Consider the following 16,424-nt stretch of genomic DNA (forward strand, 5'->3'; position numbering starts at 1 on the left):
ACAGTGACGGAGGGAAGTGAAAGCTGCTGTGCCCACCTACCAGCCCACACCACCACATCACCAAGAGAAGGGAGCAGGGAGATGCTCTGAACTGAGGTGAGATGCTTTGCTACATGCTAATTTTTGCAGCTCTTTAGACAAATGAAACCCTTTATGGTCCCTATCAGGGAGCAGAAGAGCTGATAAAGACTTCGTTCACCACAAACCTGCAAAGAAAATCTCAGGGCTATCAGAATTATTAAAGGGATAAACCTGCCCAATTAAATCCCATCTGCACTCTTGATACCTGCTTGTGCCAGACACAAATGGAGCTTGGAACCAGTCCCAGCTGAACATTACTGCACTGTGCAGTAATGCACAACTGGCCTGAGCTTCTACCTCCTGCGATGCCCCTGCTGACCAACTCTCACCCCCAGAAGGCAGCTTGGTAAATACTTTGTAGTAATGGAAACTCCCACCTCGCCTTCCCATCAGAGGATCCTAAAGCACACCTAAGTACTAACTGCACTGTCATCAGAAGGAATGTGCAAGGAAAAAAACACCAGTAAGTGGAAAAACCCAAAACCAAGGGCGGAGGGTGAAAATTAGAGACAAAACTGAGAAATTTCCTTAAGGCAGTACAAAAGCCCAAGTCTTACTCATCTCCAGATCAAACATCTTAACTGTGCACCAAAGCCCAGCTCTTCCAGTCACCTTAGGATCCAAGGCAAAGGAAAATGTGAATGCCACAAAATCCTTGAGCAATGTTCACCCAGGCTTTGCAGCCACAGGACACCCTCCCGGACATCCCTGCAGTGTGCTTTCAAAACACAGAAGATCCCCAGTCTTGTCATTCGTATTAATTTTTCTGCCAAAAGAAAAAGTTGAATGCCAAGCGTAGGTTTTCCTACTTTTGTTATAGGAAAACTGGGAAGTCTTCAGTGAAATTTATTGCAAGTTCCTACACCTTAGCTGAAGGAACAGGAACTTGAACTCTCCTACCGAAGCCCTCCTTTCCCCAAATGCTCATACCACACTGGAGCTAAGCACATAGCAACAAAACACATGGTTAAATTCCACAAGAACAGAATAAACAAACTCCACAAACTTTTCTCTATTACTGGTAAGTGCTGTTAGTTCTCTCATCACCAGAGTCACGCAAGGTGTACCCAATCTGCCATATATACGCACATGCATATAAAATAGACACAAATATATTTAATACATGCATATTATAACAAACTTCACCTTAAACCAAAGGATTTTACCCATGATGTACAATATGCAAAACTAAACCAACTCTTTGGAAAAAATACCTGCCCAGCCATGCCACCAGCATCCCATGGAGGCAATGCCAGAGCCTGCAGACATTCGTACCATGTTTTATGGATCAGGAGGCTTCTTTTTAGAGATGTGGAGGACCACCAGCACAGACAGCAAGTCTTTAGACTGGTCACGGTGCATAAATAGCTCACTTCAGGGCATAACCCACTCAGTAAACTGTGGGATGTGCTGCTCGCAGGAGGCAAAGCAAATTGTCTGTGGTTAAATATGTGAAGGATGAAGCCAGTAGCATCCAAAAGCAGCCTTCACATGAACTGCATAAAAAGCAGAAACAAGCCTAAACATACCCTAGGATCTAAATTTTCCATCTCTCAGCTTCCTCCTCCATCAAATCACAACTCCCTTCTCCCCCAGTCTGCAAAGCTTTGTGAAATAATAGACTCAGAGGCATGCACTTCACCTCATCTTATAAAAGAAACAGATCTGGGGTGTCCATAGACCTGAGGGAGAGGGGGAAGTACCTTCCTAGATCCTGCCCCACAAGCAATCACCTCCTCTTGTTCCCCACCACCTTTTCACTGCAGAGATGCTTTTGCAGCAACAGAAGAATTTCCTGAGGCATTGGGCATGCACAGCAGAAATGACGCAGCAACCCCTCAGCTGCTTGCACCGACACTTTCTGAAGTTTTTCGTCACCTTAGCAGCCCCCTCTCACTTCAATCCACGCTGCTTGACGTTGCCAGCAGAGGTGAGGAAGCGGGGCTGGGCTGCCAAGGTCTCCTCGGTGGCCAGGAGCAGCAGAGAGGAGCAGCCTGGGTCTGCAGGCAGAGCATGATGTGGGAACAGCAAACAGCACAGGGAAAGGAAGAAGAGTTGCCCTTGTGTTCATGGAGAAAGCACAGGGCTGGATGTGATGTCAAGGGAGGCTCCTTCCAGTGCCTTTTATCTTTGCTGCTTCCTTTTCTTTCTACAGAGAACTGGCTCATCTTCACCAGTCTTACCAAATAAAGCCACTGAGGCTTTTGGGGAAGGGAAGGTCTTACCACCATGGGCAAACTGAGGAATCCCAGACAGACTTTGCTGAGAGAAGAAAGAGAAGAAGAAAGAAAAACACCCATCAGGTTTGGAAATCCAGAGTTGGCTGCTGCCCCATGCTCACCTCCAGGTGATGGCTTTGCCCTGGCTCACTCAGTACTGCACCACCAGCAAACTCCAATGGCTGGTCTCCTAAACAAGCTACCCAAGAAGTCCCAGCCTGCACATGTCTCTCTGGGCATATACAATGGAAAGCAGGGGTCTGAACACACCAAAAGATCAAAGATGATGTAGGAAATTCAAGTTAAAAAAGAGAAGTGGCAAATAATCTATTTGGCAAACAACCAACTTGTTGAATTCTAGTCTCTGCTGTCGATCCACAAGCCAGTCAGCTGTGACATCCAGCACAAGGAAAACACAGCAGGAATCTGTAGTCATTTGGCAACCTGCCGCTTCACTCCTTTCCACACGTGAAGGAAGATGTCTATCTTAGTCCTAACAAGGGCAATCTCATGAGTGTGGACAAGAAGAGCACCTTAAACTTCTACGTGGTTGGCAACATACCTACTGTTTCCTTACACCTCACCTGGAATGAGATCCCTAAAACTTCCCCACCATGCAATACACTGGACAAATTTAGTGTAATCTCCTTCAGGTGTTACTCCACCTTAGCAATGTCTTTTACTTCCATTTCAATCAAGAGTAGCTGTACTTTTAGTATTGAACACCATCTCTTCTATCTCCCTTTCCGTAAAGCTTGGGAACTACAGAGCGCAAAAGAGACTGTGAGGGCAGGCTTGAAGCAACGAAATCATCACGGAGAACAGACATTGGAGGATTCTGGGGAGAAGAGCAGTTAGCGGTGATAAAATTCCATGTCACATAGAGGCTGCTGTGTGGGACGTGGGGTAAAGTCCCCCAGGACCCAGCTGTAGATGCTCTTCTCTAGTGCCAGCTGGAACAGTTGGGGATTGTGAAAATCCTTCCTAGGTATTTTTCTGTCCCATGATGAGACTGTCATGAGATATGATGGTCTGGAACAAAAAGGGAGGGAAAGCATCCAAATAACCAGCCCCTTGTAGATGACTGCTATTTTAGGAAGCAATTATCCTCTTTGCTACACATCCCTAGCTCTGGCTCTCCACCGAAAAGCACATGGAAAACCAGAGTGTCCTGCTAGTGCTAGACCCATGCCACAGCCCACACCGTGGCTGTCAGTGCCAGACAGCCGCTTTTGGTTTCCTTGTGCTTGATTTCTGCTTCTTAGACATGCAACACACAAGGTAAGAAACTATGTATTACTGATAAGTGCTCTGCACACAGTTTAATAAAGATACCTTAATATTTCCACTTAGAAACAGAGGAAAACAGGCTCTTTGATGGCTGGACTGAATCACCACCTAATCAGAACAGCACTCTTGAAGTGTGTGTCCATTGTGTGTGCCCAAAGGCCAGCCAGCACCTTCCTACAAAGCCTTACCAAAGCACAGGCAGTATCTCTTCTCTCTCCTGCAGCAGCGGAGACAGGGAGGCATCTTTTCAGTAGGGTGAATACATGAGTGACGCAGCAATTCATATGATACTTCAAGGAGAGGATCCATTTCTCCCTCCTCACCTGCCCTTGCTGATACCTGGAGTCCCACGTGACTCAGATGCTGAAAAATGTATTTCAAGAAGTCATCACCACTCTTGTGAATCATGAGAGAAGGGGAGGAAATGACTCCAGGAGAGATGATTCAACTAAGGGGAGAGTTGAGACAGAAGAAAACACAGACTGGAGAGTGGAAGAAGCTGTGGGAGTCCCATGTTTCATAGGAGCTTAGCACAAGGTGGAAGAAATCCAGAAGACCCTTTTTCTCCTCCTCCCATCAACTTCCGCATTTCCAAATTTTCTTGTCAGTACCTCCAGTCCAAGATGCCAAGAATCTATAGGCAAGCTGGATGTAAGAGATTGCTCCATCCAGCGACTGCCTCTGAAGGAGTCCTCTTGAAGGGACTGATTCAGGTTTCCACTACAATAAAACAGCAAGTGCTCATAATCTAACCAGTGCTGCCAGAATCTCCCCTCTGCATTGAGTCCAGCAACAAACAAGCCCTTAACAACACACAGACCGGTCCTGCCCAAAAACCAAAGGAAAAGGAAGTCGAATTGCAAGACAAAAAGGTTATTTGTACCACAGGCAGCAGTCTTACCCTTGACCTAGCACCAGAAGGTGCACAAATTCTCTGCAAGTCTGCGTGAGTCAGAGCGAAGGATATTAAAAACCACAGCGACTGATCAGCTGAAACTCAAATGGCAGAGTGGAAACCACTCAGCACAGTTTCGCTGTGTAACTCAGTGTTATTACCCTGCCTGTCCCACAGAAGCCACACATTGGCCAGGTGCGTATCAAGTCCACAACTGACTTCTGTCACCCATGTCTTTCTGCAGCATCTATAGGTGGTGCACAACTATGTAACATTTAATAGTTGATATTTATTTATATATATGCTCAAGCACACACACAAACTATACTAACACAGGATGCAAGCTCATGGGCAGAAAAGAACGGATCTCCCTGTTCTTCACTTCCACAAATGCAAGTGCAGTGGTGACACTATGCCCATCCATTTAGTCCCACTTCAGCTCCCTCCATTCAAGTTAAAACACTTGGTCTGAGTCCCAAGTAGGCCTAATCTTTACTTCCCAAAGTCAAGAACTGAATACACAACTATCTTCTTCACTCACATCCCTACAGTTCCCATCTCTGTCAGTCACTGTGGACAACCCCATACCATCCTGACACTCAGGCCAGCCTTTGACCACCCTTGACTCAGATCCTATCAGGTCTTGAGAACCCCCTGGCCCATATGTGTGTGTCTTACGATTCTTTCTGCATACCTTCTCTGAGCCACTACTTCTTACCCAGCCATGGAGACAGGTCACTTGGAAACTCTCATGCCTCAGTTACACCTCAGTTATTGCAACCCCCTTCCCTCCTGACAATACTTCTTCCTGTGCTCCCATTCCTGCCAATCAGGTTGTAGGATGACCAACAGTCTTTTTGGCTACAGTCCCTACGTGGACACAACAGTTATGCTAACTGCTCCGAGCCTGCCTCTCGCCTATAGCCCCGCAGAAGCCCTTCCAGTTCATCAAGCTGCAGGTCATGTCCAGTTGGCCGTACTGCCAGGTGTCCATTGTACAACTTGGAGGTGCTCACTACTGTCAGGTATTTGAGAGGACACAACAGCTCCTGAAAGTGAAGCTCTCACATGGCTCCCATACCCCAACCCATGTATCCAAGAAGGCAATTGCTTGTCTCTGTCCCAATAGCAGACGCCACCTCGTTACAGTCACTGCCAGGTTTTACTGAGCCGACACCACGAGCAGGTTACCTTGTTCCACTACAGATAAGATGAGTTCATTTTTAAAGGAGTGCTATAAAATAGGACAATAGATTAGAACTGCATGCAGGCACCCACGAGGGCAACTCATAGACACATTCAATCATAGGACTCAAGTGCCAGGCACCAGCATAAATATCTCAGTGCATCCTCTCCTAAACAGGAAAACAACCCTACTTGTCTGAAACGCTCCCCTGAGCTATTGCAAGGACACCGCAGCACGTTTGCTCCCGTTCACTGCACCCCAGTTAAGTGACTGGGTTGAATTTGCTGCCAGGCTTTTGCTGTTACTCCTATTCTTGTAGCAGCACCCCGAGTGTTAACGTGATGGTGGAAGAAGATACCTATAGTAGACCCTTACATGATACATCCTTGCCTCACGCCTCACACATATTTCATATGCATCTGTGCAACCGCAGTATAGAGTTCCCAGAAAAGGACACACAAACATAGAATTTACTTTGAAGCTGAGATCATAACACCACACCAGCATCATTCTTTAAACTGAATATATCAGACAAAAGATCGGCACACAGGCCCATCACCTTACCTTTAACGCACGGACTTTCTTGGCCAAGAGGCTCTCGATGTCCCCTGCGACCTTCTCCACCAATTTCCTGGGCACATTCTCCTTGACTTCAAACAGGTTTCTGTTCTCATTGTAGATCTAAGAAGGAAAACAAGAGAAAGAAAGACAGTCAATATGAGAGAGAAGTGCAGCGGTCTTCCCACAGAAAAGCTGATCCTCTAACACAGTAGAATTTTAGCAATGTGGATTAGGTGACAATATAAGCTTTGGAAATGAGGGGGAAAAGGGAAGAAAAGCTTTGCAATCAGAAAAAAAAAAAAAAGCATTCTGCTACCCACACCATTGGCTTTATAGCTGCCTTCCTTCACGCTTGCAGGCTATAAGCATCGCCCCTTGTGCTCAAAAGCTGAGCTGCCCACCACGCTGCCCACCCCCCCACTTCTGCCAAGCCAAACCAGCAGCACCCGCAGCACCGCCACGCTCCCGCCTGGGCTCTCCCTCACCCAGACGCAACCTGAAGCCACTGACCGCTCACACACCCCGTCCCCAAGGCCATGTGCTGGGTTTTGCAAACACCAGCCCTACTCCCCGCCCGCCACCAGCCCCCTGCCCGCAGGGTTCCTTGGCGCGGATCCCAGCAGCACGGCTGCAGAAAGAGCAGCACCGGGAACCAGAAACGGGAGCGAGCGGATCACATCAAGTAGGATAAAACCTCATCTCTAAGCAAGATATAGTAACGTGGCACCCTCAGGAGATCAGGATTTCTACAGGTGGGTGCCCAGGATCTGGACAGCACCACATCACACAGCTCAAGAAAAGCATGAGACCCTCCTAATATGTTGGGAAGTAACTTATTATACCCTTCTTCTCCAGATGTCAATGAGCTGGAGCAGGAGATGCCCCCCTTTCTGAAAAGGCAGCTAGTGATGAATTCAAGAGCCTGAGCAGAGACCCCCCGCTACAGCTTTCCCTTTCCTTGTTAAACAAAGTGGTTTCCAAGGTTGAAGCCACAGGAGTACGCTCAGAGACTACACAAAAGGCTGCACTCACAGGCTCCTGACCTGCCAGTTTTCACAGAAGGGCAACTCCAAGTACTAAGTTTTCAGCCAACCTGATTTCAAGGGCTTCCCCCCAAATAATTTTGGTCCCCAAACCACCCACACTTCAATTCAGCAACACCTCTCTCGTTAGAGATGATAGTTATGTGAGCACAGTGACTCCAAAGAGGATGCTTCAGTAAAAGGACACATTTTAGAGGCATCCCCAGATTCCAGCAGAAACGATTTCTAGGTGTTCTTCACTTCAGAGCCCCATCACCCCTCAAGCTTCAGACCGAAAAGCATCTATTGCCAACAACAAAAGATCTTGTGCTAAAGAAAAACACTCCATGTCAGCACAGAAAGGGTTAAAGTGAGGAAAGCTCAACACAGAGCAATATTCTCTCATACACCTTTTTCCCTTTGGTAAGTAACAGCATAACAAAATAATGTGTTTGGGAGGTGTGCGCTACCTCTAGCTGAGCAGTGGCAACTAGGAAAGCAAAGAGGAACAATCTTCAAGGAGAAAGCTTTGGGTAAGGAGGGCGTCCTGACATTAGTATTTTCCTATTATGAAACAGAAAATTGTCTCCTATTGGTTACAGGCAGAAATGGTGCCTGTTCACAAGGGAGGAAAAGACAGAAAAATAACCCAGGAGATGTTCCTCCAGCCCCCTCTGCAGCTGCAGAGCTCCGCAGTCTTCTTGGCTGAACAGTTCATCGACATTAATTAGAACAATGCAGTATGAATTAACAGTGACCATACGAGCACAAGAACATACCAGACAGGCAGGGAATGAACGGTAGTGCTCCAGGCAATTAAGACAGCTTCGTGCTCTCCATTGTAGCACTTTGCTTTGGGTTAGCAGGATTTTACTTATCTAAGGTGACATTTCCCATATTGGATTTTTCCTTAGGTTGAATCGAAGGGGTGATTTTCTGGCCAAAGACATCTCAACCATTCCTCAGTGATGGCAAAAGCCCTTCATTTTGTCCAGATTAGAAAGCCACTCTCATTGAAATTCTCCTGTGATCCAGTGTTCTGGGACCTGGGTTTGCAATTTGTAACAGCAGTGACCCCAGAGTCAAGAAACCACTGCTTCTGATTCCACGTAGGTACACTCACACACAACTGTACCAGCTCTCTGGGGAGAAGGAGAATGCATGTTGCATGCCCTTGGTAGACTGGGTTTAACTTTGCAATCCCTTTGTGAACACATCCCATCCGCTCACAGTCTGCATCTACCCCCCAAGAGGCAGAGCAAGCAATGCAGGAACACAAAGATAAAGCCCAATCCTGCAATGCTCCAGCCATGCTAGAACAAGAAGCAATGACCCTGCATTAGCCCTGCCCAATGGGGTTGCAAAACTTGATGTTACTGGACAGGAGAGGGGCTGCACAGAGCCCCTGAATTACCTGCGGAGGTGTTAACCCTCAGGCAGCACAGAGAAGGAAGCTGTTGTATGCAGGGGATGGGGATCGAGACCAAAGTATGAACTATAAACCTCAGTAAGTCTGGGAAGGGGTGAAGCTGGATGCAGAAGCCAGAAGAGTTTAATCCCAGATACTTCTATGCATAGTGTAATTATAAACAGCTGAGAAGATCATCTAAAACACTGACAAAGTGCTAAGTAGCCTTGCTCAAAAGCAGGTAACACCATCAATTGCCAACACAGGTTCACAGCAGCAACTGTGTAACCAAAGAGGCAGATCTGGTATCACCGCAGAACATGCATTCTCTAAAGTCACTTGTTTGCCCTGCTCCTAATGCACAACAAATGATGCTTCTCTCTGCTATTAATTCCCTCTGTGCCTATAGATCCAGGGAGCTGCCAGGGTTCAGGAAAGCATCTGCTGCTCCCCAGCTCCCTGTGAGCACACCCAACACCACGAAACTGGGCAGCCCGAGAAGGAACAGAAAAGCGTGTGGAACTGCTCCCACGAGCGCAGAAACCACCACTCGACAATCTGCCACAGGAGGACCCAGCACCTCCCCATGGGTTAAAGTGTCTGACAACAAAACACGAAGGCTAATTGTTAAACTCTGGGGAGCTCCCTGTGTAACACCATCAACATGTGTGCCTTTGGGCACCACTAGAAAGTCCAAGTTGTCTGACCATCCCCAGCCTCACCGCTTCCCATGGGTGCTGGCCTCCCATGCACAGCAGCAGGGCCACTCTCCAGCCTCCAGGACAAGAGAGGGACACTGACAGGAGGGTTAGGATGGTGCACACGTACACACGCAATGCAAAACAGATCTCTTCCCTTTCCCCCCAGCTCCCTTTCATATCCCACAGGAAGAAGCCCTTGCTCAAAAGCAAGCCACTGGAGCAGCGCAGCACCATCTCCATGCCAAGACTCCCCCTGCCACACCACTTCAAAACAACAGCAGCCACCGGAAAGCTGAACCCTAACCCGGCAGCAGATAACCCCAGCAGCTCTCAGCCCCACAGGGCCAGGACACAGGCTGTACCCACAGCTCAGACTCCAGCTGAGGTTTGCTGAGGGCCACACCCCACTGGGAAAGGCTGCGGCACTCTGGTGCCTGCTGCAAAGGCATCTGGTCTGGGTAACAGTCATCTTCCAGAAATTACTCTTTTTTACTCCCTGTGTGAATCCAATACACCTGGTTTGGACAGCTGCAGTCCAAACACCAGTGTTTAATCACAGTGCAAACCTGGCAAAAGAGCAAAATTTGCAAAAGAGCAAAGTACCACGTGCAGCACCAGAGCAGGCTGCCTTCCTGCTCCCAGAGCATCGCAGCCCAAAGCAGGGGTGGCTCCAGGTGCATGAGGCCAAAGACCAAACCACACCTTTGCAGGCATGACAGCCCTGCACACCTGAGACGACCCCTTGTGCCCCAGAGAGGGGACTGTGCCATGTCACCAGGAAAATAAATGTTTTTTCTCACCTGGCATTGTTATGGGGGGCAGGGAAGGTGTCTGTTCAGGGGGATACTTTGAGCTCCTGCAGCCAAGCCCATGCTGATCAGCTTTGTACAGTGACCTGATATGGTCTCTGCAAAGGGAATTGGTTGGTACAACAAATGCTGCCGCAGGATACCTGCCCTTAGAGGTGCTGCTTGCTCAGACACTCATCTAGTGCTTCTGGAGCTTCAGTGTCTGCTGGTCTCCACCAGACAAGCACCAGTCTGGCCCATTTTGAGTCTTGTGTCACCTACATCGGCATCATGCCATCCCCCCACAGCTCATGGTAACACTGAAGATGAACAGGGGGAATCCTCGAGCAGACTTGCTTGTGCTTTGGGTACACAGAGCAGATCCCTCCAAGAGGGAGTCTAGAGAAGAATTTCCCAGTAACACAGGTGACTGACAAGAGCATAGTGAGATGGTCCAGGCCGAGCAAGGAGCACTGGGGCTGGGCAGCCAGGAAGAAAAGGAGTGCAAAACCGCAGGGATGCTGCTGGAAGATGGAGACTGCTCAGGGCCACAGGCAGACAGCAGAGACAGCACGATTCCTGTCTCGCCCTTCATCCCTGCTGCACCTACTGTTGTTAAATTTCATCGTCTGGTGCTTATAGTTCTTGCAATGATGGTAATCATCACAGTGTCTATATTACATTAGGAGGATGTCAGCCTTGGTGCGGCGTCAGGGATAATCAAGCAGGCAGTGGTAAGAGCGATACCGGCTTAGCTGACAGCTCACCAGGACACTCGGTGCTGCCTGTACTGCGTTCTGTGGAGCAGATCACACCCCACTGCAGGGACCAGGGGGACAGGGACAGGCAGAGGGCACAGGCGTGGCCTTCTGGTGAAGCAGCCATCAGCCAGGAAGGTGCCAGATCTTGTTTTCCCTGTCAAGGAGTCCAGGGAAGCAGCAGCAGGTGAGCAGCGGTGCTGCAGTCCAGCAAGGGCTTTGCAAATCTACCCTATGCCAGCTCCCAGAGCCAGTACCAGAGACACCAGCAGCCCTGAGATCGTGGCTCCATGACCACAGCCCCCAGCCCGGGCGCCCATCGTGCTGCCCTTCAGGAGCAGCATGGGCAGCCAGATCCCACAGAACCTGACCTGGCCATAACCTCCACATGTACTCAGCAAGAGCCACTGCTCCCGCAGCCCGCGGATGTGTTCCAGCACGCAGCAGCAAACAGCTTGACATTTGCTAACACCGTCTCCCTCTCCTCGCGCAGTGCCATCTCCCTGCTGCGCTTCTTCCTCCCACCTCCCTAATAAAATGCAAGCACCCTCTCAGCAGCTCTTCACAGCTCTCTTGCAGAAGCAGGACAGGGAAACTCGCAGTTTAGCTGCTCCTTGGGGATGGTCAGCTATAATCGAGGCAAACAAACCATAGAACTAAGGTCTCCTTTCTTCACTAAAGAGCCTGCTAGAAGGCAGCAGGACCACAGAGGACGTAGTGGATGAGAGGGAAGGCAGCCTGCTCCACCAGGGATAGAGAGGTGCCAGCTGCTCCAGCGCTGCCCATCCTGCTCTGTGCGGCACCGACACCCACATCTCCGGAACCAGCTGGACTGTGATTCTGTGATTCTGCTCGCTCAACCCAGGATCGAGAGCCTCTGCAGCCGAGACTTCAGGCCTGCCAGCCCCAAAGCAGACCTGAGACTGCTATGCATAATTTAGCAAGTAGACAGGGATAAAAGGCTATGCATGGTTAGCCTGGATTATAGAAAACCTCTCCCGGCCTGGAAAGCTGCTTTTAGCCTTCAGCAGCCCAAACCCTTGTACAGGGAGCTCTCAAAGCTACAGACCTGCCTGGGTTTCTGCAGAGAGTGAATCTTCTGCAAGGTAATTCAATACCACAGAACTTCAAACTTTATCTGAAAAGAGAAGACCAAGTGCTACAAAAATAAACCACTGCAGAGCTGAAAACGTAAGGTCTCAAACAGGGTGGGAACTGTATCTGCACACCCACAGCTGCCTGGATGGCACGGCTCACACTGCTGGGTCAGGGCACAAGCCTCCCAAGCCTGCTATGCTAATGGATAAGAGGGAGAAAACAGCTACAGCAGCTCAGACAAATACCCAAATGCATTCAGAGATCACACATTCTCTGAAAATATACACTTGAACAGTAAAACAGAAACAAACCAAAAAAAATCCACAACCTGATCCTTGACTCTGCCTGCTCTCTTGGTTATATGGAGTACAACAAAAGCTTTAGTAAGGAAAACACAGTATTTTTAAAAGGTAACTCAACTGCATTCCTTCATGATATATGCGGAAGAGTTCAACCAGTTTGATTAAGTCATGCCTGTACAGAACAGCTGTACTTCAGATCAGCATCATTAAAATTGTACCTAGAATACCTTAGAAGGGATGTAATCACAGATAAAGATGCACAAGTCTGCTATATTTCATCTTTATACTATTTCTATCAGAATCAGTGCCTTCACACTATGTATCATCCTGTGTTTACCCACTGTGCCTAAGAGAATGAAATTATGTTGTACCAAAGCAACGGATAGGTCAGATGAAAAAGCTGCATTGATACAGCACTGCAAATCCTTCCATGTGAAGCTCTTCCAGAAATACATGCTTGATTTATATCGGTTCAACAGAACTCAATTTCCCACTGGTTTACCTATAAGCAAGGATTAAAATCAATTTTGGAATGGTTCATCAGTTTAACCGAAAGAGGTTCAAGTGGTCTCAGAGGCAGACAGGCACAGGCTGCCGCAGCACACACCGACCCACAGGACAGGCACGGGGTGGGGAGGATGGGGACACCGAAGGAGGGTTCGGAGGAGAGGGGGAATGGAGCAGGATGCCCAGGTAGGCAGGGGGGGTTTGTGCTGGGACTGATGGCTTCAGAGAGCACGTGAGTGAGATGAATGGGAGAAGAACATGAAGAAGGTCAGGGAAAGATAAAGCAAGAAACTTCTCTGCCTCTTAGATCTCCCCTGAACTCTGTGTGGCTGCAGTTCTGCCTTTCTCACAGTTGCTGGATGGTTTAGAACTCTGTTTTCCTTTATTGTGCTGCTTCTTTTCCAAGGCTGTTTAGGACACTGAAATTAGAAAAGCTAATACAAACCCCAAGTGGGATCTCACCAGACTCAGTTTCCCCAGCACCGAGGAGGATGAGGCTGGGACCACCCGTGCTCCAAGAGAAGATGGAAAGCCTTTCACTCGGCTCCTGTGCCGGAGCCTGACAGCGCAGGTGTCCTGCCGTGGGGTAAAGGCTGCTCCCCCATCCCTGCAAGCTCACCTGCTCCCTCCCTCACTCTGCATTTGCCAATGCAAGACTCTCAGATCCTAAGGGACTTGACTTTAAATAAATAACCAGGCCTCTTCCCCAAAACAGCTCTATCTTCTGTGCTAGAAAAGCTGCTGCTTTTTGTAGGAAGGGCTGTGGAAAAAGGCTGTGCAGCCTCTTACACTGAAGCTCCCAGGCATATTTTTCAGGCTTTCCTTCTAACTACACAAGAAAAAGAGTAACAATTACCTCGCACTGCCGTTTTTCCTACTGATGGCTACCACTGGCCAAATTCAGCTCTCAGCTGCAGTGATGCAAATTTGGGATAACTCCACTGACATGGAATTAAACTAAATCTCTTATTAGAGCTAGAGCAACTGAAATCTAGGCCAGCAAAAGTCAGCACCGTCAACGGTTACCCCTACAGTTTTCTGCAGAGTAATGATCTATTTTAAAGAAATTGAACTTTCAGAAATAGCAACTTTGCAATTCTCTTGATTTACCTTCTGATGTAGGTTTTTGGGGCTTTCTCTGATCTTCAGGGATTCACATTTACAACCTTTTCTCCCTGATCTCAAGCACTGTTTGCATTTCTGTAAATGCACAGGCTCCTTGGAAGCAAGGCTGGAAGAGACCCACTAGTCCAACCCATCCCCCTGGCTCACACAGGATCCACCTAACCTGTGCTGTTCAAAATCCTGCTCTTTCCCACTGCTGGTGGAAAGCCAAGGCTTCCCTGGCTGATGTCCTCCAGGGTTTTCCTTGCCAGCCTGTTACTTACGTTTGATACAAAGTCCTCTCTGTTGTGCCATAGGCTCATAAAGCTTTGCCTTGTCCCCAGAGGATATGGAGAACACATCTGCAGACAGCTTTCCTCCATGCAGTTCCCACACTCACCCTTTCTCCTGCCAGTGCCTCCTGCTCCCTGAGCCAGTGGAGTCCAGAAACTGAGACTTGAACAAAAATATACCACATGCCTGGATTTTAAAAAAGAGCTGACCCTCTGCAAAGCCCTGTCAGCTGAGGTTTTCAACTTAGTCCCACCTCCAAAGCCTCACCAACAAGACTTGAGCAGCAGGATCAAACCCTCCAGCTGGGAAACCCAGCCCAGGTTTGTTTTCAGCACAGGGGCAGGACCGATATGCACCCACACAGATCGCACAGGATGTCTGTTCTGATCGCAGCCTCCAGAGATCCGACACCCAGAGGGAGAGACTCCGCTAAAAGATTAAGAAACCTCTGACACGTCACACAGAACAGGGCTGGGAGGGATCTCATCAGGTCCTGTGGTCCCAGCCTGCTCAGATACCCCCTATGGAAGGTAGTGTCATTTCTAACATAATTATCACAGTTTTCTCATTCCTAACATGCACCACTGACCTATTCTTAAAGACATCCAATGATGGAGATTTTGATGCTTCACAAGACAAAATGGTCCAGTACTTCAAAATCCTACTTGAAAACTTTTTACAATGCCTAAACTGATAATTCCTTGCCACATTTTAAAACCATGTTTTTGGTGGAAAGACCCAGAATTAATGAAGAACACACGCTTCTCTGTGCTGCTGTGCCCCTTTATATATCTGAAGATTTGCCCAACTTTATTTTCTACTCTTGTAGGCTGAAAATTCATTTGTTCTTTCTGCACAAGCTAATGCTTTTCATACCCAAGTGTCTTGGGTTTAAACTACAAGTAAGGTGACAATTCAGAAATTCCGTTGATAGAGCCTTAACCAGGGTGCTATTCCAAACAGCCCCAAAATATCCAGGCAGGCATCGGTCACAGCTGAGCACTTTTGATCAGATGCCCAAAACCAAAACTTTGGAGGAAATGAAAACACAGATTAGGAGTCAGGTGGAGCAAAAAAGCACAGCAAAACCAGCACCCAAGTCGAGTGTAGTAAGGCATGCAATTTCCGAGGGAAGGGCAGAATAGACAGCACAAGAGTGCTCAGACAGGAATTGCAAGACCAGATTTGAGGAACTCTGAGATCCCTGGTCCTGATTTGATTGCCGATGAGCACAGGGCAGCGAGTGCCGGAATGTGCCCTGGAACGGAGCGGGAGGCAAAGATCCTGCGATGTGCAAGGACAAAACTGCAGCAATGGAGGGCTTCCATGGCATCCATCTGTCCTAAAACCCACCCTTTCCTATTCCTCCACCTTCCTCATCTTCACAACCTCTAAAATACGTGATCATACCAATGAAAAACCTCAGTTGTCAGACAGATGTGGCTGCTAAACCCAGCTTGCTGCAGCAGCCCTCCATGCCAGGCTGTTCCGTGCAGGATTTGCGAGCACACAGTCTCCCACGGCATGCAGGTGTTGACGTCCCAGCCCTGACAGCCTGCTGAAAAGCCCTTCACGTGAAAGAAAATACAGCAGGGACCTCTTAGCAGAGCAGCAAATCGCCCTCCCTCCAGCACCAGCCTTCTTCTCAGTCAGCTGTGCATTTGGCTGAGGCTGTGACATGCAAGCAAGGCACAGGGCTGCCTGCTGTCATCATGGAAAGGACCAGACATGGACTCATCCTCCATGGGGAGCAGAAGGTCAGTGTCCCACGGATCCACCCATCACAGGCCCCAAGAGGCTTCTCGCTCGCCAGGCTGCAGGCAGAAGTTGCTCCCTGCTGCGCCATCTCCTGCCAACCTCACTGGGTACCCTCCTTCCCAAACCAGCCACTACTTGTTTGATCTGCATTTTCTGGAGTTAACGATGGTAAATTTTCCTCCATCAGCTCTGAAAGGTGCAGTGGGGACTCGCAGGCTATCCTGCCCTCTCCCTAGTATCAGCCAGAACAAGCCAGCTTCAGCCCTAGGAAGGGTGATCCTCAGCATGAGGGAAGGACCGAGGCAAAGGAAAACATCCACCTTTTCCTAGATCCAGCTGACCCATCCAAGTAACATGAGCCACCAGGAGATGTGTTACAGGCTTGGGACAGGGAACACAGGGGAGGCTGTTTCTTTCTCTGATGGGGCTTCTGCAAAGCCTGTTCATATGGG

The 16,424-nt window shown here is 48.6% G+C and overlaps 1 protein-coding gene across 1 annotated transcript in view; it reads right to left on the bottom strand.

Annotated features, from left to right (window-relative positions):
- CACNA2D2 (calcium voltage-gated channel auxiliary subunit alpha2delta 2) overlaps positions 1–16,424 on the bottom strand; it is a 216,971-nt gene that overhangs the window by 126,623 nt on the left and 73,924 nt on the right. The window contains exon 3 of the mRNA XM_082059784.1: positions 6,236–6,352. Coding sequence (XP_081915910.1) covers positions 6,236–6,352 — 117 coding nt within the window. The remainder of the gene's footprint in view (positions 1–6,235; positions 6,353–16,424) is intronic.

The sequence above is a fragment of the Streptopelia decaocto genome (assembly GCF_964273445.1).
Source record: "Streptopelia decaocto genome assembly, chromosome: 8".
Taxonomy (NCBI): domain Eukaryota; kingdom Metazoa; phylum Chordata; class Aves; order Columbiformes; family Columbidae; genus Streptopelia; species Streptopelia decaocto.